Raw genomic sequence first — 22,584 nt, 5'->3', positions numbered from 1 at the left:
GATAACTGTTGTGCAATTTTTTTACTCACTTTCTGAACTTATTGTTAGTGTAAATTCCCGCTACCTCAAATAATAACATGTTTTGAATCAAACAACATACTGTATAATGCCAATGAGATTTTATGGCAAGTTAGCCAGTCGTGTGGCCCTCATTTATAACCCTGGAACATGTCTTCACTTAATGATTCATTACTCTTTTCAATACATGGTTTTCTTTTTGTTTAACTTTTCAGTGACATCTTAAAGAATTCCTTGATGGATCGTCTACTGCAAATTCAATGCCATTTTACTTGGAACCTGCTTGGAGAAGATGTAGCCATTGATAATGTGTAAGAAAGGCTAAATGACCAGATTGTCTTTTTGCCAGATGCACTTAAACACAGGATGTATAACCTCCTGGCTTACCTGAAGCATCTCAAAGGAGACCATGAAGAAGCTTTGCTCCAGCTCCAAAAAGCTGAGGCACAGATCCAAGAGTCCAGCGAATCAGAAGACGCAGATGTTAAGAGAACTGTCATGTATGGTAACTTTGCTTGGGTTTTCTACCACCAGAAGCAGTTTATGAAGAGTTCCACCTATGCTGAAAAGGTGGAGACCATTTTAAAGGAATATGAGTCTCCTCCAAAGAAAAACATTCTTCTGTTAGACATATATGGTGAACAAGGCTGGACTTACTTATCCTTTACAGGTAAATACTATCAATGGGCTGCTGAGTGCTTTGAAAAAGCTCTAGAACTTGACCCAGAAGATCCAGAATCAAATTCAGGCCTTGCCATGGCTGTGTATAGAATGGAAGGTTTCAGCTTCAGTAGCAACACAGAAAACAAATCTTTTCCACTCCTGGAAAGAGCTGTTAAATTAAATCCCACAGATACAGTGGCGAAGGTTCTGCTTGCTTTGAAATATCTAGATATTAAGAACTATGATCAGGGAGGTATGTTAATAGAACAAGCTCTACAAGAACAGCCAGAATCCCCTTATGTTCTTCGATATGTGGCAACATTTTACAGACGAAATAGACAGGCAATTAAAGCTATTGAAATTTTTAAGAAAGTACTCAGTTTAACTCCTACCTCCAGTCCTGTACATTATCAACTTGGCAAGTGTTACAGAAGTTTGATAAGAAAGCCCACCCGTTACAATAGGCAGCAAAATGCTGAAGCTGAAGCTATTGAAAATGCAATATTTTACTCAGAAAAAGCTGTTGAACTAAACAAGGCATCTGTAGCAGCACACATTTTATTAGCTACTGTATACATGAAAACAAATGAACACCAAAAGGCAAAAGAAGAATTTGACAAAACACTGACCATGAATAATATCAGATCAGAACAGTACCAAGAGCTCCATCTCAGCTGGGCACAATATTTAATGAATTCTAGAAAATCAGAGTCTGAAGCAGTGAGGCATTTTAAGGAAGTGATAAAGATACAAAGTGAAACATGGTTTAGAGGAACTGCCATACGTGAACTTCAAAGTCTTGCTGAAACCATGATTGCCAAAAATTCAATGGATGCTACTGGACATGCTTTGCTTGGGTACATCCACCAGCAAAGAGGACAGAACATCGCAGCATTGAAGTACTATGAAAAAGCCCTTCTAATGGATCCAAACAACCAGGAGTACTTAGAAGCTTGTTCTGCTTTGCAAGCCACATTATCATGACATAATACTGTTCTATAAAATTAGAAGATGAGAATGTACTAAGTGCATCAAGATATAGAAGTCATTATTTGATCTGATCTGATATTTACTGCTCTAATATTGTAAATGTAAACCTGGCTATGGTTACTACACTTTGTAATAATTTTGGCAAGGCCCTATTGCATATGTTTGCTGATATTAACTAATAATGATTTACAACAAAATAAATTGATATTAGTGTAAATCTTGTAAAGTTATGCTTACTTAATTTTTCTGTCAATGAGATATTTGGGAAATTCATTGTGGATCCATTTTATGAAACAGTGAATGCTTTCCAATTCCCTTAGATAATCCGATCCTATTTCTCATTTTCAAAACTGTACGAGAGCAATGGCTGCTGAATTACTGAGTAAGGCCAGTTAATAAGTTGTTTAAATCAACAATGTCACCTTGCCCATGCAGAGCAAAATGTGGCTAATTTACTAAATGAGTGGAGCATGTTCACTTTGCAAAGTGAAATTTCACTTAGTTTTGTGAATGAGGTGTAGTTGATCTGATTTCAAATGATCCAATCATGTGCAAGCAAAAAAACATTTTTTTTTCTATTGCATGTGATTGGGTATTCTTTACAAAGTGAACATATTCACTAAGCTAAGTTAAAATTTCTTTGAAAAGGGAAAAATCACTTTACAAAATAAACAGCTTCTACTCCTTTAGTAAATCAGCCACAATGTCTCTGCTAGGGACCCCCTGACCTACTTACCTTGCCGACGTTCACTCTCTGCTCCTTCCGCCACTGTCACATGATTAAGAGAGTGATGTCACCACTCCCCCTAGTCACGGTGACACTGGTGATTTTAGTGTTGGCTGTGATTAAGTACAGAATAGCAACATAATAATAATAATCATCATGCCACCGAAATCTCTTTAGAGCAATAATAATCAACTTGCCTTTAATGATTTAATACATGTTGGTACTTCTTAACTGTCTTGTGTTGTTCTGGTTTTCATTGTATTGCAACATTTGCTTGTATTAAAAAGTTGTTAGATAATAAAAATTGCAATCAACAAATCACTGAAGTAAAAGAAAAATTGCTATGAATGTCTTTGTGTTATTCATATAAATAATATAAACTACTGCAATTGCATTACAAGGGTATCTTCAACATTTCTCAATTGTTCTACATATTCCAAACTGATGGATGTCTTACTATCAGCTGATATCTTTCACTTTACTGCCAACAACCAATAATGCATTCCATTAATATTATATTTACAGAAAAAGATGTTACAAAGATATAAAGAGAACAATAAAACAACAGAAAAATAAAAGAAAGGAGTTTAGAAGGCAGAATACTTGCAATGTCCTTGGTTTTTGCAAAGTCCAATTGTCCAAACAAAAATATTGCCTTGGCTCTCAGGTCCGTTAAATGTTTCCTGATTGCTCTTAAACGAGAGCACTCTTCTCCAGACCTGTCAGTCTTTTTCTATGATATTAAAGGGGTGTCGTCTGAGAACAAATGACCAATCATCCAGTTTTGGGATGGGTGCTGGAAGGTAACCAAGGTTATGACCAAGTCCCAACTGCAGTTTCATACCAATATTAATAACTCCCAGTATGTACAGGTGGTATTCTAGCAACTGGCAGATTAATATTCAGAATTATATTTCAAACCCAGGGATACCAAACACAGCATACTCTTGTCACCCAGGAGGTAAGAGGCTGCTTTCTTCTCTCTCCTAGGTGCTAATATAGTCATGTATGGCCTTGTTTGACTCACATTAAAATTATCTATACAAATATATACCTAAAATTAATGTGCCCAGTTCCTGCTGAACCTTATGAATTGTATGTGAAATGTCTACATATGGAATGGACATTTTATGGCACGCTCTAGCCCTAATGGTCTAACTGGTCATGACTGACTGAGTTATTGTTTTACGATCGGGCAGAGTAAAGTGGTTTTCAAAGCATTCCTCCTGCACCAGGCTAATTAGCAGTTTACAGCCCTGGAACTTCATCTATCTATGTTTTATTTAAGATAAGAGGCCCTTTTGAATTCCATTCAACTTACAGCTATAAATTCCATTTCAAGAGGGAGGAGGGAGGACAAAAGAGACAAAATGGCTGAGGCTTAACAAGATGGCTTCTATACACAAACGCGCATAAACACGATATGCAAATGAGGCTGAACAGACTTTTTTTAACCTACGTTTTCCAGCAGTCAGTTTCCATCGTTCAGAAGTGTCCGTGTACATGGGGCTTAAAGGGAAACTATTGCATCTTTCACTGATATGTTAAAGGTCACTGTTGCATAATTTACTTGATAGGGTAAACATAAATGTTTAGGGACTTAGCAAGCATTAGGGGCAGGTTAGGGGTTAATATAGTTAAATTTAGAGTCAAGGGTTGGAAAGTGAATTTTAAGGTCCGGCTCAGCCTTTCCCAACCTGTTTTTCCGGCTCAGCCGTTCCCAACCTGTTTTTCCCACAGGAACCCTTGAAATAATTTTCAGGTCTAGGAGAACCCCTGTTTAAAATTTAACTATTGGGGTAGGTGGGAAAATGCCCTTTACACTGGTCATTAGTAGAAAGAATGCCCCCTTGTAGAGGTGGTCAGAATGCAACCCTTGCAGAAAGATAAAGAGATCCTGTTATCATCCTGCTGACTCTGCCAAGTGGTATTGGCCCTGGAACTGTATCAAATGGGTGGTCACTCAGCCACAGCTCAAGAAACCCCCAGCAATCTCGTAAGGAACCCAATTGTTCCATGGAGCCCTAATTGAGAATGGCTGATCTAGATTGATGCTATAGTTTTCTAAATTTTTTAAACATGTAATAGATCAGCTTGATCTAACTAATCTTATTGATGTGTGAATGTTTTGGTTAATAGTTTGCAGTTATATAGTGACAAAACCCCCATTATATGTTTGTTATGTGTTCCCATTCACACATTTTTTTATATTTATTATGTTGTTTCTTAGTAGTAGATGTAATGGTTGACTGCAAGCATTTCTCAGCCAGTTCAGTCATTTGTTCCTGAAAAGTAGAAAGGTAAGCTGCAATTTTTAGCTGTTTTTAAAGGTATGCTACACTGCTGTGAAAAAGTATTTCCCCCCGCCTGTTTTTTTTTGCATATTAAACCAGGAGGATATCTGGCCATCAGTTCGTGACCTCAGGCTCAAGGGTTAAGCAGCAGGACAATGATCTGAAACACACCAGCACGTCCATCTCTGGCTCAAACAAAATGAAGGTTTTGGAGTGTTCTAGTCAAAGTTCAGACTTAAATCCGATTGAGATGCTGTGGCATGATCTTAAACAGGCCATTCATGTTCGAAAACTCTCTGATGTGGCTGAATGAAAACAAATCTGCAAAGAAGAATGGGTCAAACTTCCTCCACAGCGATGTGAAAGACTCATTCCCAGTTATCACAAATGCTTGATTGCAGTTGTTGCCACCTAGGGTGGCACAATCAGTTATTAGGTTTAGGAGGCAATTACTTTTTCACATAGGGCCAGGCAGGTTTGGCCAGCCTTTTGCCCCTAATAAATGAAATCATCATTTAAAAACTGCATTTTGTATTTACTTGGGTTAACTTTGTGTAATATTAAAATTTGCTTGACGATCTGAATCATTTAAGCATTTAAGTTTGACAAATTGGCAAAAAAAAACCCAGGAAGGGGCACATACTTTTTCACAACACTGAATGTGCATATCTGGGAACTTTTGAAAATCAGATTTCTGGGAAAGTGGGCAGAGTAGGAGGCTGATTAGGGGGCTGGGCTAAAAGCATAGTACCCAGCTGCAAATTATTGCTGTGGCAACATTGTGCTAACAGTGGGGAGATTATAACTTGAATCTGAATACAGAGTGCAGAAATTGGAACTATACAACCTACATAGTGCAGAGGTCTGGGGTTTGTAATGTGCATAATGCTGAGTGTGTTATGTACAGAGTGTAGGGGCCAGGAGTGACTAATGCAGAGTGTAGGGGTAAGGTGTATGTAACGTACATACATCATACATACATATACACACAGCTTACATACATACTGCATACACATACATGCATACTGCATACAACATGCATACACACTGCTTATACATACAGTACATGGAACATATACACTGCATACACCTACAACATACTTACACACACTCTACATACAAAATACATATACACTGCATATAAATACATACACATTATATTCTCCAAGAGAGTACAGGGTTTAAAACAAGATGATAGCTGCAAAAGAAGCCATGAACTTGCTACTATGTTGTTCAGCTGGCTCCAGTGTTCCGTGTGGCTGTGGTTCCCGCTCAGTGGTTCCCGGGAGCCTGGGACCACAACAAACAGTCTCAGGATATCTAGCAGTAACAGGAGGAGAATAGGGAACATCAAGTGTTTTTGAATGTAGCCAGGGAAGCAGCTAGTCAAGTATGATCTGTGTGGGTGGGCCATCTTGCCCAATGCAGAGACCAGGGGCGGACTGGCAACTCATGGGGCCCCCGGGCAATAGGGGATCACGGGGCCCCTGTGTCCTTGCCCACATTCAAAGCACACCCAAAAAAGCCTATAAAAGGGTACTAGGGGCATTTCATGGGGCCCCCTACTGACCCCGGGTCCTTGGGCAGTGCCCGAGTGCTCGAATGGTCAGTCCGCCCCTGGTAGGGACCCTTTGCGAACGTGCTCTCTAATGCCCAGGAAATAGGTACAGGGCCATGTGAGAAACAGCATTAAGGCGGTACCCCAACTTAGAAACAAGTCATTTGCCTTGCACAGATACATTTTATACATTAAGCACTTTACTGTGAAGCCTGTGTCCCATTCTGACTTGCCTCCTCATTCCCTGGTATTACCTTCCCGCTGATCAGCATTCTCACCAGTCCTGGTTACTCATAGCAGTGACATCTTAGCCATATCGTCCACCAAATCCACTGCATGATTAACCCCTACATGGTGGCTCTCTATCTTCTCCATTTCATCCCCTTCTGTTTTACAGGCCCTGTTCTTTCTATGTGCCACGTACCCTAATGCACCCCTTTTAAAGAACTTCAGACCAGGATTTTGCTGACTTCGGGAACATTTGCTAAACCTTCTTTCATGTACAAAATTAATAGGACGCAGTCTCTTTACCACTTCATAACAGTTCCAGTTAACCTGCCCTGCACATGTCATACCTCTAAGCAGAAGTGAAGTCACTTATGAAAGGTCCATGTTCCAGCTCCACTACCCTGACTGGGTACTCCAAAAGGGAAACTACGTGTTCTTGGTAGAGTTACATCTTGCATCACCGCTTTCTGTCAACTCCCATGTGGAAGGCCCAAAAGACCCAGATAGGCTGTCTCCCCTTGAGGGCAGATCTATGAACACCCGGGAGTTAGCAGCCTTAACCCCTACCTAACCCCCTGGGCAGCCTGCTAACAGAACTCACTAATACATTACAAAGTGCAATACAATACCAAGAGGTGCACCCCAAAAGTGGGCATATGCCTACATCTGTCCTGGATTTGCTGCTGTGGATGGCAGGGGAAACATTGGGGGTTGGAGGTCTACTCTTCATAAAGAGTACCTGTCATCTACCCAATGCTATTACATAGGGGGCTTGTTAGTTCCCTTGTGACAGCTATAAGGGTAAATAAAAAATAAAAAAATAAAATGATAATAGAATTTAATTTATAACATTAAGCATAACCCTGCACACTGCTGAAGATGCAAACGTAGCACATGGTGCATACACATATGTAAGCCGTACCTGCATCGCATTTGTAAGGTATCGCTGCATACAACAAAATGAGAGCAATAATTCTATGACCATAATTCACGGTTAGTTCTAAATTTACAATTTGTAAAGTCGAGTGTTACCTAAGGAGAATTTTGTTTGCTATAGTTTTTCGCCATATTACAGGCACACACAATTTTAAGAATCGATATGTTTGGTATCTATTTACTTAATGCAACCCCTTCTTTATGCATTTGATAAACAACTGTGCAAACACTGTGAAATGTAAAAAATTGCAACACCCATCTTTTTTATTCTAAAATGCCTCTATATTCAGAAATTACATTATATATTATACAGTTTTAAGTATTTTTGTATAGCCAAAATGCAGATTTTAACGTGTGCAAACATGAAAAAAAAAGTGCCTTAGAGGGGAACTAGTTAAATGATCTTATATCAATATAGAACGTATCATCAATTTATCAAAAAGCAGTGAAATCACAGAGCAATTTTTTGTCTGTTAACCCTTTATTCTTTTGTAATGTTTTCTCTGCACTTGAATTGCACTTCCTGACTTTCCCATGTTGTTCTGCATGTGTGATTGTCATAATAATTATGGAATTAACAAATCTTTAATAAATGCTCTCTGGGAAATTGCTGTCCTTGTCTCCAAATTTTGACAAGTTTTTTGGCATTCTCTTTGCTGTGAAATATTGCACTTTCTATTGAATCAATAACCCATTAAAGTCTATGTCAAACCAAACACATTTCTATTTTTGGACAGTGTGGTGAAGAATTAGGACTTCTGTTTGGGTTCTACTGCTATTGATGGTTCCATTAGAGCAGGGGTAGGCAACCTTTGAGAGATGGAGATCTACCTGAACAACATGAAAGAGATCAAAGATCACCGGGGTTTAGCAAGATCTAACTAAATAGCAAGGAAAATGTAGAAAATTTTAATAAAACAAATGTCACTGTAAAAAAACACACTTAGCCTACCTTAAAAATGGACGGTGTCAGTAGGTCAGAGGTTGGTGCCAGTCACTAGAGCAGTGGATGGTGTCAGCAGAGCAGTGGACAGTGTCAGTAGGGCAGTGGTTGGTGTCGGTAGGTCAGTGGATGGTGTCAGTTTTTATTTTTACATTTTTATTTTTTAATATTTCTCACACTTTCTTTAGGAGCCCTGTTGAAAGGGGAGCACTGGGGGAGTGGCCAGGGAACAGAAAAAAAGGAGGAACACTGATGGGAGGGGCATGGGGGGCAGCAGGGGAGGTGTTTACTAGAACCAGTCCCCTGGATTTTCCTCTTGCAGAAGCTGTATGCTGGTGGGAGGGCGAGGAGGATATGCTAGCTTCCAGCTGCTCCAGGAGGACAATAATGGGGATTGTCAGAAGGCAGGTATTTTAAAAATCTGAATGCAAGTGGCAGGGGATTGGGATTTTTCTGCCCCCACCCCCAGCTAGCCTGGTACCCTAAGGCAGCTGCCTAAGCAACTGCATGCCTTGCGCCAGCATAAGGATGCTTAGGCAGCTGCCTTAGAGCATCAGGGTGGGGGGGGGGGAGAAAAATCCCAATCCCCTGCCACTTGCTTCGAATTCAGATTTTTAAAATACCTGGCCATGGGAGGAAAGGAGGGAGAGATGACTCTGCTAGTGGGGGGGGGGGGGAGCAGAGAACATTGCTGGGTGGGAAGGGGGCCAGAGGTCACTTCCCATAGAAGTGTCCTCTGCACATCACCTCCCACCCAGTAGTGTCCTCTGCCCCCCATTTCCCCCATAGCAGTGACCTCTGACCCCCATTCCCCCCCCCCACCCAGCAATGTCTTCTGCCCCCCATTCCCCCAGCCTCCTCCACTGCTACTTACATTCTCAGTGCACAGTGGAGAGTGGAAGACAGCAGGGCTCAGGATGAAGGACGGGAGGAGGAGCTGGACAAATGAACTTTTCATATTTTCGTTGCCGACCCCGCATTAGAGAGATGTACCCTCACTTTTTGTCTCTTTGTGCCTCTTTAACCCTACTGAATTGTCAAGACAGCTAAACACATTTTTCTTACTGAACAGCCTGCAAATGGAATCTATGACCAGCGACAGCAATTCTGAAATCTCCTTGGATATGTCTGATGTCAGCTCTTTTTAGCTGAAATGACACATGGGGGTACAGAGTCAGTTTCAACAGTGACCTCTGCAATTCTTAATATTGCAGTGATGATTGCATGTTTTTTTAATGTACTCAGATTTTCTATGTTTAACCACTTCCCGTTCAGCCCATGTATATAAATGGCCAGAAGGGGACAGTGCAGGGGCGGGTTGCCGTTCATAAATGGCGCCCGCCATTTTGGACTGTGCTCGCTCACTGAGAGTGCGCGGCACCACGATCCGGTGCGAACACCGATCGCTGTACAGGACCTCGGTGTGAGGTCCCAATCATGTGATCACTGATTGGCCAATCAGTGATCACATGAATAGTATTAAGCAAGATGTCACTTCCTGACATCATTGCTTACTACTTGTGAAATCTGTGAATGATCACAGAGATCACATGGTGCAGGGCTATTCACAAAAGCCTTGTACCATGTGACAAGATGTGACCAATGGCAGCTCACACAGTATTTCTCAATGGCTGCAAGAATGTAGCCAGAGAGGAGAAATGATTGTTTTCCAGCTTTTATGGGTGTAAAAGCAATCAGTGTAGAAAAAAAAAATCTTCATCACCCCCCACAAGTAGTACAGTATCACTATGGTTATATAAGATTATAATTTTTGGTTATAAACAAATTTGAGTTATTTTTTTTATTAACATATAACTGAATACATTTTGGCCAAGATTTATGAAGAAAGATTACACAGGTCTGCGACTAAAAAGCTGTTTGATTATTTTCATCTAACTTCCATGTATTTTGGTGTGCTGAAAACAAATAAAACCAGATTTAAAGTCTAAATTACTATTAATTAATTCACATAAGTGCATTTAAGATATAAAATGTCAAAAAAACCTTAAAGGGGTTGTCCGAGTTATGTAAAAAAAATATAGCACTGTAAATCTGATGGTCAGCAATATATACATAAGCTAAGCAAGTTTTAGCGAAAACAAATTCTAGTTCCTCATTTCCCTAGTTCTCTTCTGGCCCTTTGTTGTTATTTGCAGGTAAACAATCTCTGCCCCTCCCCCCCTGCAAAGGGGGTGAATACAAGTGCTGCTCTGAGTGACATGTCTGACTACTGGGATACTCAGCAGCATGCTGTATGTGTAAGCCTCAGCCCTGAGTCTGTGCTTGTAATGGTAGAAGGGGTTAATCTTTCCTGAAGAATCCAGTGGGTGGGATACCAAATACCCTTGATTTCTGTGTCTATGGGACAGTCCAGACCGACAAAATCACTGGACCAAGAAGAGTTGGCAAAGAAGAGTTGGCAGCCGAGGGTGCTAACAGTTGGTGAAAAAAATGTCCTCCGAGAAACTTTGGTACCTTTCCATAAAGTTCTTCTACCACCTCTCCACATAAAATTGGGATTGATGAAGCAATTTGTAAAATCACTTCCAAGAGATGGAGAATGCTTCAAACACTTGGTCACCAAGTTTCCAGGCCTGTCGGAGGCAAAATTGAAGGAAGGTGTGTTCGTCGGACCAGACATTAGAAGGCTTATAGTTGATCAAGAGTTTGTCAATACCATGACGGATCCTCAAAAAGAAGGGTGGATTGCATTTAAAGAAGTCGTACAGAAAGTTTTAGGCAATAACAAAGATCCTCACTACAAAAAGATCGTCGGACGAATGCTGAAACCATTTCAAGCTTTAGGTTGCCTGATGAGTTTGAGTTTCCTCCAGTCCCACCTTCACTACTTTCCTGAAAATTTGGGAGCTGTGAGTGAGGAACAAGGTGAACGATTCCACAAAGACATTAAAGAGATGGAAAGGAGATACCAGGCAAAATGGAGCATTACAATGATGGCAGACTACTGTTGGATGCTTCAGAGAGACATTCCAGATGCTACTCACAAGCGTAAATGCACCAAGAGGAGCCTCACAGGGAAGAAGAATCGAGTTTAGTGTGTGTAGGTGAGCTCATTTCAGTTCAAAAAAGGATTTTCATGAAAAAAGTGTAATAAAACTGTAATTTTATAAGTCTATTTCCATTTATTTTGAGGTATTGCCTTATTTAACATAGTTACCTAAATTGTCAGGAAACGTGATGTCCTATGACAAAATGGAGGTCATTTTTGGATTCAGCGCACCAACAAACATAAAGATTACATGGAATAACCAAAACAGCTCTTGAAAAAAAATTTTTTGCAGACCTGTGTTATTTATTTGCAAAATTTTATAAGAAAAACACTTTTTAAAAAATGTTTTGGACTTTTTCATTTATATAGCAAAAAAAAATAAAAATCCCACTGGTGAATAAATACCACCAAAATAAAGTTTTATCTGTCTCAAAAAAATGCAAAAAAATTAATATGGGTACAGTGTTGCATGACCGCACAATTGTCATTCATTCAAAGTGTGACAGTGCTGAAAGCTGAAAATTGGCCTGGACAGGAAGGGGGTAAAAATGCTCAGACATGAAGGGGTTAAATGTTCACAGTAGCCCCCTAGTGAAGCCCCTTTTCACCCCCAGGTCTGACAGTAGCTGCTCTGGAAATGTCACTGCAAGCACCAAGTTTCACTTTCCATTCTTCATTTTATCATCATGGGACATGGTCACATGGTATGAACGTAACTTTATATAGGGAATCTCATCCAGCAGGTACATCAGGAAGCTCGACAACAGCACATACAATACACGCGAAGACGAACACCGCAGAATGAGGTAAATAAACTATTATCATCCAAAGTGCCAGCAGTGACCAGACACTTCGAGCTTTAAATGTATCTTCTAGCCATCTCTGTGTACATACTCATATTGTTTGCTAAGGGATGCATTTATTTTTTTTATGTGGCTCTGCTTTACATAGCTGTAAAATAAGCACATTTTGTGTTTCTTTTTCATGCGTTATTTTGTGACCTTACATTTTTAAGTATTATACAATATATAAATATTTTCAATTTTGCATATTACTTTTATTTTGCCACTGCATAATGTCCCTTTATGTTTTATTCTCCTGCATTATCAGACAATGGATTGTGCTGGCTGTACTTAAAAAAAAAAGCAATAATGAAAAATCCATGTATACATTCCCTGCACCTAGATTTGGATCTACATGATGTTGTGCACATGTATGACTGCAATCAAGGGATCAGATGCCCTTTTGCATCTGCTTTTGTGCTGTAAAAGGATTATATCAAAGATATACTATATTGCCAAAAGAATTGGGCCACCCCTCCAAATCATTGGATTCAGGTGTTCCAATCCCCTCCATGGCCACAGGTGTATAAAATCATCACCTCGGCATGCAGACTGCTTCTACAAACATTTGTGAAAGAATGGGTCGCTCTCAGGAGCTCAGTGAATTCAAGAGTGAATAGGTTGCCACCTGTGCAATAAGTCATTTGTGAAATTGCCTTGCTACTAAATATTCCACGGTCAACTGTTATGCAGGCCATAGAGGACGTTTATAGGCCAATTTTTTTGTCTGAAAAATGAAACACCAGTCGTTCTGTTGCCACCAATGATTGCGAAAATCATCTGTGTTTCGCTAATTTTCCAGCATGACCGATAAAAGAAATGAGGAGGAAATCGGCCGATGCCATTGCCCACTAACAGTGCGAAAATCAGCCGATTATTCTTTCGGACGAAAAATCGGCTGATAAATGAACCTTCTATAGCCTGCATTAGTGGTATTATAACAAAGTGGAAGCAACTGGGAACAACAGCAACTCAGCCATGAGGTGGTAGGCCATGTAAAATGACAGAGCGGGGTCACCACATGCTGAAGCGCACAGTGGGCAGAAGTTGCCAACTGTCTGCAGAGTCAATAGCTAAAGACCTCCAAACTTCATTTGACCTTCGGATTAGCACAACAACAGTGCATAGAGAGCTTCAGGGAATAGGTTTCCATGGCCAAGCAGCTGTATCCAAGCCTTACATCAGCAAGTGCAATGAAAAGCATCGGATGCAGTGGTGTAAAACATGCCGCCACTGGACTCTAGAGCAGCGGAGACGTGTTCTCTGCAATGAGGAATCACACTTCTCTGTCTGCCAATCCGATGGACGTGTCTGGGTTTGGCGGTTGCCAGGAGAACGGTACTTGCCTGATTGCATTGTGGCAAGTGCAAAGTTTAGTGGAGGGGGGATTATGGTGTGGGGTTGTTTTTCAGCAGTTGGGCTTGGCCTCTTAGTTCCAGCAAAGGGAACTCTTAAAGTGTCAGCATACCAAGGCATTTTGGACATTTTCATGCTCCCAAATTTGTGGGAACAGCTGGATGATGGCCCTTTCCTGTTCCAACATGACTGCGCACCAGTGCACAAAGCAATGTCCATAAAGACATGGGTGAATGAGTTTGGGGTGGAGGAACGTGACTGGCCTGCATAGAGTCCTGACCTCAACCCGACAGAACACCTTTGGGATGAATTAGAGTGCAGACTACGAGCCAGGCCTTCTCGTCCAATATCAGTGCCTGACCTCACAAATGCGCTTCTGGAAGAATGGTCAAACATTCCCATAGACACACTCCTAAACCTTGTGGACAGCCTTCCCAGAAGAGTTGAAGCTGTTATAGCTAGAAAGGGTGGGCCAACTCAATATTGAACATATGCGTGTAAAGGTAGGCGTCCCAATACTTTTGGCAATATACTGTATGTCTAAACAGCACTGGGACATTGTCTACTGACAGCGGCACCTGCTGATCGAGTCATATTTCACTACATTCTCCTTCATTCATCTTTGACAGAGGGGGATCATATAACGAAAAAGTACCTTATAGGGAGACCACAATAGCAATAGGTTGTCTTTCCATTTTAATCTACTGGTATACCAAGCATAAAAAAACAAAGTTGCAAATAAAATATGCTGAGAATTTCTTGTAACCAACTCATTTACAAACCATGTCACTGCTACATATACTGCAGATCTGTGTATTTTATATGGGCCCATACTATATAACCAGGAGTACACAGTTCCCAACTGTCTCTGAATTAGAGGGACTGTCCATCTTTTGTAACAAAATCCCTCTGTCCTTTCCTTTTTATTTGACCCTTACTTTGGTGTGGTATATGTACCTATGTAAAAATGCACTATGTATCTATTGTGTAACTGTAAATTATAAAACTGTGTTTTTAACTGTGCTCAATTTTTTATCCAATTATTAAATTGCTGCATTTATATATTTCAAAAACCAGTGTAAAAAAGTACCAAAAATTACCAGTGGGTCTATCATTTTCTATGTATTAATTCTCCATGTAATGGGTTGTGGCAGGGTTGTGTGCTTTGCCTACATTCTTTTTTGCAGTATATCAACATTTTAAAGCAAGAACAAAAATGCAACATATGGCAGTTTAGCAGTCCTTAGATGTGATGACTGCATTCATTTTCAGGCTCAGAACATTTTCAGCAAATACAGAAAAATACCTATTGATCTTGCCAAAATTGCAATGCCCTTGTCACTTCTTGTGAGCTAAACTAAAATATCAAACAATGATATATTCCTTGTAAGCAAACTTTGTAAAGTACATATTCCCCAAACCCTCTATGTCAGGGGTAGGCAACCATTGAGAGGTGGAGATCTACCTGAACAACATGAAAGAGATCAAAGATCATCTGTGTTCAGAGCCATTTAAAAAGAAAAAAAAAAACTAGCAAGGCAAATAGCAAGGAAAATGTAGAAAAATATAACTAAACAAATGTCACTGTAAAAATACAAACTTAGCTTACCTTAAAAATAAATGAGTGTCAGTCGGTAGGGCAGTGGACGGTGTCAGTAGGACAGAGGTTGGTGTCAGTCAGTAGAGTATTGGATGGTGTCAGCAGAGAAATGGACAGTGTCAGTAGGGCAGAGGTTGGTGTCAGTAGGTCAGTGGATGGTGTCAGTAGTTTTTATTTTTACATTTTTATATTTTTATATTTCTCACAATTTTTTTAGGAGCCCTTTTGAAAGGGGAGCACTTGGGGGAGGGGCCAAGGAGGAACAAGGATGGGAGGGGCAGTGCGGGAGGCATTTACTAGAACTAGTCTCCTGGATTCTCCTCCTGCAGCAGCTGCATGCTGGTGGGAGGGCGAGGAGGAGATGCTTGCTTTCAGCTGCTTCAGGAGGACAATAAAGGGGATCGTCGGAAAGCAGGTATTTTAAAAATCTGAAATTCCTGCAAGTGGCAGGGGCTTGGGATTTTTCTGCCCCCCAGCTACGCTGGTGCCCTAAGGCAGCTGCCTAAGCAGCTTTATGCTGGGGACCAGCATAAGGCTGCTTAGCTAGCTGCCTTAGGGCACCAGGGTAGGGGGGGGGGCAGGAAAATCCCAAACCTCAGCCACTTGCTGGGAATTGCTGGGCTAATTGTGAGCCACACCCTTTTTACAATAAATGGTTTTGTCATACTACACTTAGAGGCACTTTTTCTGCTTTTGTCTTCCATTTGTATACATGGATTACGCTTCTGCTCTGAAGATCCACTGCCTCAAAGTGTTACTAAACCCACAACAGTAAAATCAGTCTGCATATGCAGTAAAGCATGCTTGTTATACTCATTGTGGAACCTAAGGGGTTAAACATCCGTACTGTGTAAAAGGCTGTTTGATCCTGAATTCTCTGATCCTCCCCTTCTTCCACAGTCTCCAATCCATCTGCTGATAGAGCAGAGCTCAAGGAGTAACTCTGCACATGCTCAGTTTAGTGTGTATGGCTATAGAGTTTTTTCCTTTTGGGAGGGTGCATGTGATCAGCACAGGGCCAATCAGCACTGTCCAGACAGAGGGTCAGGGGTCATGCAGCCTCATAGGACATTCAGAGCAGAATGAAAAATCCTCAGACAATATTAACTAGTGCTCAGCTGGACACTGATAGAAGTCACAAGACTGCTCTAACTGCTGATGAGAAAAGGTATTTAGCAGTTTATATTTACTAAAATAATTGCATTTCCATGTTCTGTGTACTTTGGGAGACCAGATATAGTGAATGCAGGGTTCGGGGTTTAGTAACACTTTGAATGAACTATCATTCCCTACCCTCCTTCCTTTCATGGACTTTACTCACAGACTTTTAGTCCTAATATGTCACTGACCTTTCCTTATTTGGCGCATACTCTATTGTGTTTTTAGATATATGTTGCTACACCAAGAAACTGGGACCAGACCATATAAGTGAGATTTAATAGCAACAGAGTCTGGCACAGCACAGCAAACAGGGTACAAGGCAGGATCAGCCAAAACACAGACGCAAGGAGCCATAGCAGAAGTGGAACTTAAGTATCCTCCCAGCAGGTGTGTCCATGTGGAGTGATTGCTGGAACCTGCTGACTGCTGGGAGACACCTGCTGGTGGTCACTAAAATGCAGATTTTTGCCCAGATCAGCACAGTGCCACCAGCAGGTGAACCAGGTTGTGACACGGGCTAATTGCACCTGCCAACAAGCAATCAGGCATTCTTTCATGCCCTGGAAATGGCTGGTGTTATAGCTGATCACACATGCAGCACCATGGCAAATGCAGATATAAAAAGAGACTAAGATGAAGCTGTCCTCGGTGGATCGGAGGATAGCAAGTTTAGTTCAACTTTCTATCAAAGGTCCAAAAAATTATAGTTATCAACAAGGCAAAATTGTGCATGCCTAAAAACAAACAAAAAAAAATGACCATGTAACTAGACTTTACTTCCATTCAATGGCAGAAATATAGCGTTAGAATTCCATTCACTTGCAGAATAAATCTGTTCTGAATCTTAAGCTTATCCCTGTTCATGGAACATTAGTGTGATCCATGAGTTGTAACTATAATAATAAACAAAAGAATAAAGAATGCCACATGCCTTGAGTATTTGACACCCCCAGAAAAATCATTTTTATTCCCCCCCCCATAAAACAAAATTATTTTTAGAAATATTCATGAAATTAAATGAATATTAAAAATGGACAGAAAAGAAACACAGTATTAATGATAGCGTTCCCCAACATTGGTGTTCAGTGTAGGAATGCCCCCTTACCTAAACAGGTATTAAACCCAAAACCAAAGATGTAATGTATGGCAACTTACCAATCATTAGATGTGGTAGCTACATTCATTTTCCATTTTTTATAGCTTTTTTTTCCTTTTTCACCTGGTGATTGGGACAGTATTACACATCCTATACCCCCACTCTGGATGAATGAGCACAGGGGGTGTTCTGTGTGTCCAATCTAAGCATTGATAGTGTGATCTCTGTAACTTACAGTCGTGATGAGATAGTGATAACTTCAACCTTAGTTGGGGTCCACAGTCAGTGACTCAATCAGAATGATATCTTGCAGATCTTGCAAAGTTTATTCCATAAACTGAGAGAATCTTAAAAGAAACATTTGATAGGTCGAAAGAAAATACTGCTTCTGCTTCTTGCCATGAGGCTGTTGCAATGCATCTCTGGGAAGGGGGGAGGGCTACCTATGCAACATTAGCTAACCTAAAGGAGAGGGAGGAGCAGAGACAAAACACTGAAAACATTTAAAGGCATATGACAGTCAATATGACAGTCATGTGAAACATGACAGGGAGTACAACAGACAGCAGCATTGTCAGTCTGGGGGGAGGTAGTGTTAGATGTGCTAGCAGATTTAAATACACTAACACATTGAAGCCAAACTACCGCTCATACTTTATAGTCAGTCACAGCAAACTGTTTTTTTCCTTTTGGGACAAAGGTTTTACATAAAGAAATAAAAGTTGATAATTGTAAGCACCACTGCCAGTGTTAAATGGTTTGTCTCATCTCTGTACACTGATACAGTCTGCATGAGAGCTTGTTCTTTTTAAAAAAAAAAAAAAAACAAGAGATTTACTGCCTGGATCACCAGATGAAAACAGAAGAGAGGAAGCCTAATAAAGAAAACTAACGTAGCCATCACATGTAAGAATTGGGAACCTGCAATATAATAAATGGGCTGTTGAAAAGTGGAATTCTTACTTTGTTGATCAGTAGGAAGACTGCCCTTCACACAGATAGCTAAAAAGATCATTAATGTCTATGATTACGAGAGACAGAAATTCATCAATGCTCAACCCATAGCAAACTCAAGAAGAACCGTAGGGTTCCATAGAACATTGGTTTAGAATGAATGCACAGAAGATTAGTAGGCTGCTGTGGACAGTAACACATTACTTATTTTATAAACTGATAACTGTTGTGCAATTTTTTTACTCACTTTCTGAATTTATTGTTAGTGTAAATTCCCGCTACCTCAAATAATAACATGTTTTGAATCAAACAACATACAGTATAATTCCAATGAGATTTTATGGCAAGTTAGCCAGTCATGTGGCATTCATTTATAACCCTGGAACATGTCTTCACTTAATGATTCATTACTCTTTTCAATACATGGTTTTCTTTTTGTTTAACTTTTCAGTGACATCTTAAAGAATTCCTTGATGGATCGTCTACTGCAAATTCAATGCCATTTTACTTGGAACCTGCTTGGAGAAGATGTAGACATTGATAATGTGAAAGAAAGGCTAAATGACCAGATTGTCTTTTTGCCAGATGCACTCAAACACAGGATGTATAACCTCCTGGCTTACCTGAAGCATCTCAAAGGAGACCATGAAGAAGCTTTGCTCCAGCTCCAAAAAGCTGAGGCACTGATCCAAGAGTCCAGCAAATCAGAAGACGCAGATGTTAAGAGAACTGTCATGTATGGTAACTTTGCTTGGGTTTTCTACCACCAGAACCAGTTTATCAAGAGTTTGACCTATGCTGAAAAGGTGGAGACCATTTTAAAGGAATATGAGTCTCCTCCAAAGAAAAACATTCTTCTGTTAGACATATATGGTGAACAAGGCTGGACTTACTTATCCTTTACAGGAAAATACTATCAATGGGCTGCTGAGTGCTTTGAAAAAGCTCTAGAACGTGACCCAGAAGATCCAGAATCAAATTCAGGCCTTGCCATGGCTGTGTATAGAATGGAAGGTTTCAGCTTCAGTAGCAACACAGAAAACAAATCTTTTCCACTCCTGGAAAGAGCTGTTAAATTAAATCCCACAGATACAGTGGCGAAGGTTCTGCTTGCTTTGAAATATCTAGATATTAAGAACTATGATCAAGGAGCTTTGTTAATAGAACAAGCTCTACAAGAACAGCCAGAATCCCCTTATGTTCTTCGATATGTGGCAACATTTTACAGACGAAATAGACAGGCAATTAAAGCTATTGAAATTTTTAAGAAAGTACTCAGTTTAACTCCTACCTCCAGTCCTGTACATTATCAACTTGGCAAGTGTTACAGAAGTTTGATAAGAAAGCCCACCCGTTACAATAGGCAGCAAAATGCTGAAGCTGAAGCTGAAGCTATTGAAAATGCAATATTTTACTCAGAAAAAGCTGTTGAACTAAACAAGGCATCTGTAGCAGCACACATTTTATTAGCTACTGTATACATGAAAACAAATGAACACCAAAAGGCAAAAGAAGAATTTGACAAAACACTGACTATGAATGATATCAGATCAGAACAGTACCAAGAGCTCCATCTCAGCTGGGCACAATATTTAATGAATTCTAGAAAATCAGAGTCTGAAGCAGTGAGGCATTTTAAGGAAGTGATAAAGATACAAAGTGAAACATGGTTTAGAGGAACTGCCATACGTGAACTTCAAAGTCTTGCTGAAACCATGATTGCCAAAAATTCAATGGATGCTACTGGACATGCTTTGCTTGGGTACATCCACCAGCAAAGAGGACAGGACATCGCAGCATTGAAGTACTATGAAAAAGCCCTTCTAATGGATCCAAACAACCAGGAGTACTTAGAAGCTTGTTCTGCTTTGCAAGCCACATTATCATGACATAATACTGTTCTATAAAATTAGAAGATGAGAATGTACTAACTACATCAAGATATAGAAGTCATTATTTGATCTGATCTGATCTTCACTGCTCTAATATTGTAAATGTAAACCTGGCTATGGTTACTACACTTTGTAATAATTTTGGCAAGGCCCTATTGCATATGTCTGCTGATATTAACTAATAATGATTTACAACAAAATAAATTGATATTAGTGTAAATCTTGTAAAGTTATGCTTACTTAATTTTTCTGTCAATTAGATATTTAGGAAATTCATTGTGGATCCATTTTATGAAACAGTGAATGCTTTCCAATTCCCTTAGATAATCCGATCCTATTTCTCATTTTCAAAACTGTACGAGAGCAATGGCTGCTGAATTACTGAGTAAGGCCAGTTAATAAGTTGTTTAAATCAACACTGTCAGCTTGCCCATGCAGAGCAAAATGTGGCTAATTTACTAAATGAGTGGAGCATGTTCACTTTGCAAAGTGAAATTTCACTTAGTTTTGTGAATGAGGTGTAGTTGATCTGATTTCAAATGATCCAATCATGTGCAAGCAAAAAAACATTTTTTTTTCTATTGCATGTGATTGGGTATTCTTTACAAAGTGAACATATTCACTAAGCTAAGTTAAAATTTCTTTGAAAAGGGAAAAATCACTTTACAAAATAAACAGCTTCTACTCCTTTAGTAAATCAGCCACAATGTCTCTGCTAGGGACCCCCTGACCTACTTACCTTGCCGACGTTCACTCTCTGCTCCTTCCGCCACTGTCACATGATTAAGAGAGTGATGTCACCACTCCCCCTAGTCACGGTGACACTGGTGATTTTAGTGCTGGCTGTGATTAAGTACAGGATAGCAACATAATAATAATAATCATCATGCCACCGAAATCTCTTTAGAGCAATAATAATCAACTTGCCTTTAATGATTTAGTACATGTTGGTACTTCTTAACTGTCTTGTGTTGTTCTGGCTTTCACTGTATTGTAACATTTGCTTGTATTAAAAAGTTGTTAGATAATAAAAATTGCAATCAACGAATCACTGAGATAAAAGAAAAAAATTGCTCTGAATGTCTTTGTGTTATTCATATAAACAATATAAACTACTGCAATTGCATTACAAGGGTATCTTAAACATATTCCAAACTGATGGATGTCTTACTATCAGCTGATATCTTTCACTTTACTGCCAACAACCATTCCATTAATATTATTTTCAGTAGCTAATCTGACATATAATAGCAGCACATTAGCTAGTAAAATATTTAACATGAACTTGTACTTTTTACATGAAAAGCAAAGCAACAGGTTCATTTTAATGTTCCTCTCCACAGCAGCACATACTTACTTTTCCTTTGCTCCCCTTCCCCTGTATTCAGATACTGGAAGTGAGGAAAGACAACTAAGTGTAAGCTCCAAGGCACACTGATCAGAACTTTCATAAGGTAAGCCTCATGTGACAGAGCCAAACCAATCACTGAGTGTGATGGAACACAATGCCCGACCCCTGCCCTTCTCATCAACTCATGTCCGAAGGACCAGTTGATCTCGCACCGCGCTGCCAGTTGCCACTCTCAGCTGCATCTTGCACAAATATTTTCCAGTTCGTGGGATTACAATCTATGTGCCAGCAGCCTGACTGATTGTTACTGGGTCAGGTTAATTACGCAATTAACCCTTCACACTGCCCCCACCACCTTTTTACAGAGAAGGAGGAAACTCACAAATCTTAGCAGTAACACTGATATTAGCATAAGCGTCTGTAACACACACTGTCACCACAGACAGATATATTCAGAGGATTATTACATACAGTAGCACTCTTCAAGAGACAGCAATTCTTTAGTTTGCATTAAAAGCTTTAGAGACAGTTTCAATACTTTTCAAAATAGGATTTATTATTAAAAAGGTCAAAATGGTGAAATTAAAATATTTGCAGAAAAAGATGTTACAAAGATATAAAGAGAACAATAAAACAACAGAAAAATAAAAGAAAGGAGTTCAGAAGGTAGAATACTTGCAATGTACTTGGTTTTTGCAAAGTCCAATTGTCCGAACAAAAAGATTGCCTTGGCTCTCAAGTCCATTAGATGTTTCCTGATTGCTTTTAAACAAGAGCACTCTTCTCCAGACCTGTCGGTCTTTTCCTATGATATTAACGGGGTATTGCCTGAGAACAAACGACCAATCATCCAGTTTTGGGATGGGTGCTAGGCGGTAACCAAGGTTATGACCAAGTCCCAACTGCAGTTTTATACCAATATTAATAACTTCCAGTATGTACAGGTGGTATTCTAGCAACTGGCA

At 39.9% G+C, this 22,584-nt stretch overlaps 1 protein-coding gene and 1 pseudogene across 1 annotated transcript; both read left to right on the top strand.

Moving 5' to 3' along the window:
* Positions 1–309: 309 nt before the first annotated feature.
* LOC149449791 (antiviral innate immune response effector IFIT1 pseudogene) lies at positions 310–2,746 on the top strand (annotated as a pseudogene).
* Positions 2,747–12,131: 9,385 nt separating this feature from the next.
* On the top strand, positions 12,132–21,348 carry LOC149449790 (interferon-induced protein with tetratricopeptide repeats 5-like). Its single transcript, XM_089692743.1, has 2 exons — positions 12,132–12,173; positions 18,828–21,348. Exons 1-2 carry the CDS (start codon positions 12,169–12,171, stop codon positions 20,263–20,265), a joined length of 1,443 nt encoding a protein of 480 aa, XP_089548869.1. The 5' UTR covers positions 12,132–12,168; the 3' UTR covers positions 20,266–21,348.
* Positions 21,349–22,584: the final 1,236 nt, after the last annotated feature.

The sequence above is a fragment of the Staurois parvus genome, unplaced genomic scaffold (assembly GCF_062004578.1).
Source record: "Staurois parvus isolate SC_StPar_1 unplaced genomic scaffold, SC_StPar_1.0 ptg000604l, whole genome shotgun sequence".
NCBI classification, from domain to species: domain Eukaryota; kingdom Metazoa; phylum Chordata; class Amphibia; order Anura; family Ranidae; genus Staurois; species Staurois parvus.
The sequence above is the reverse complement of the archived record's forward strand: the minus strand, read 5'-3'. Positions and strand labels throughout refer to the sequence as shown.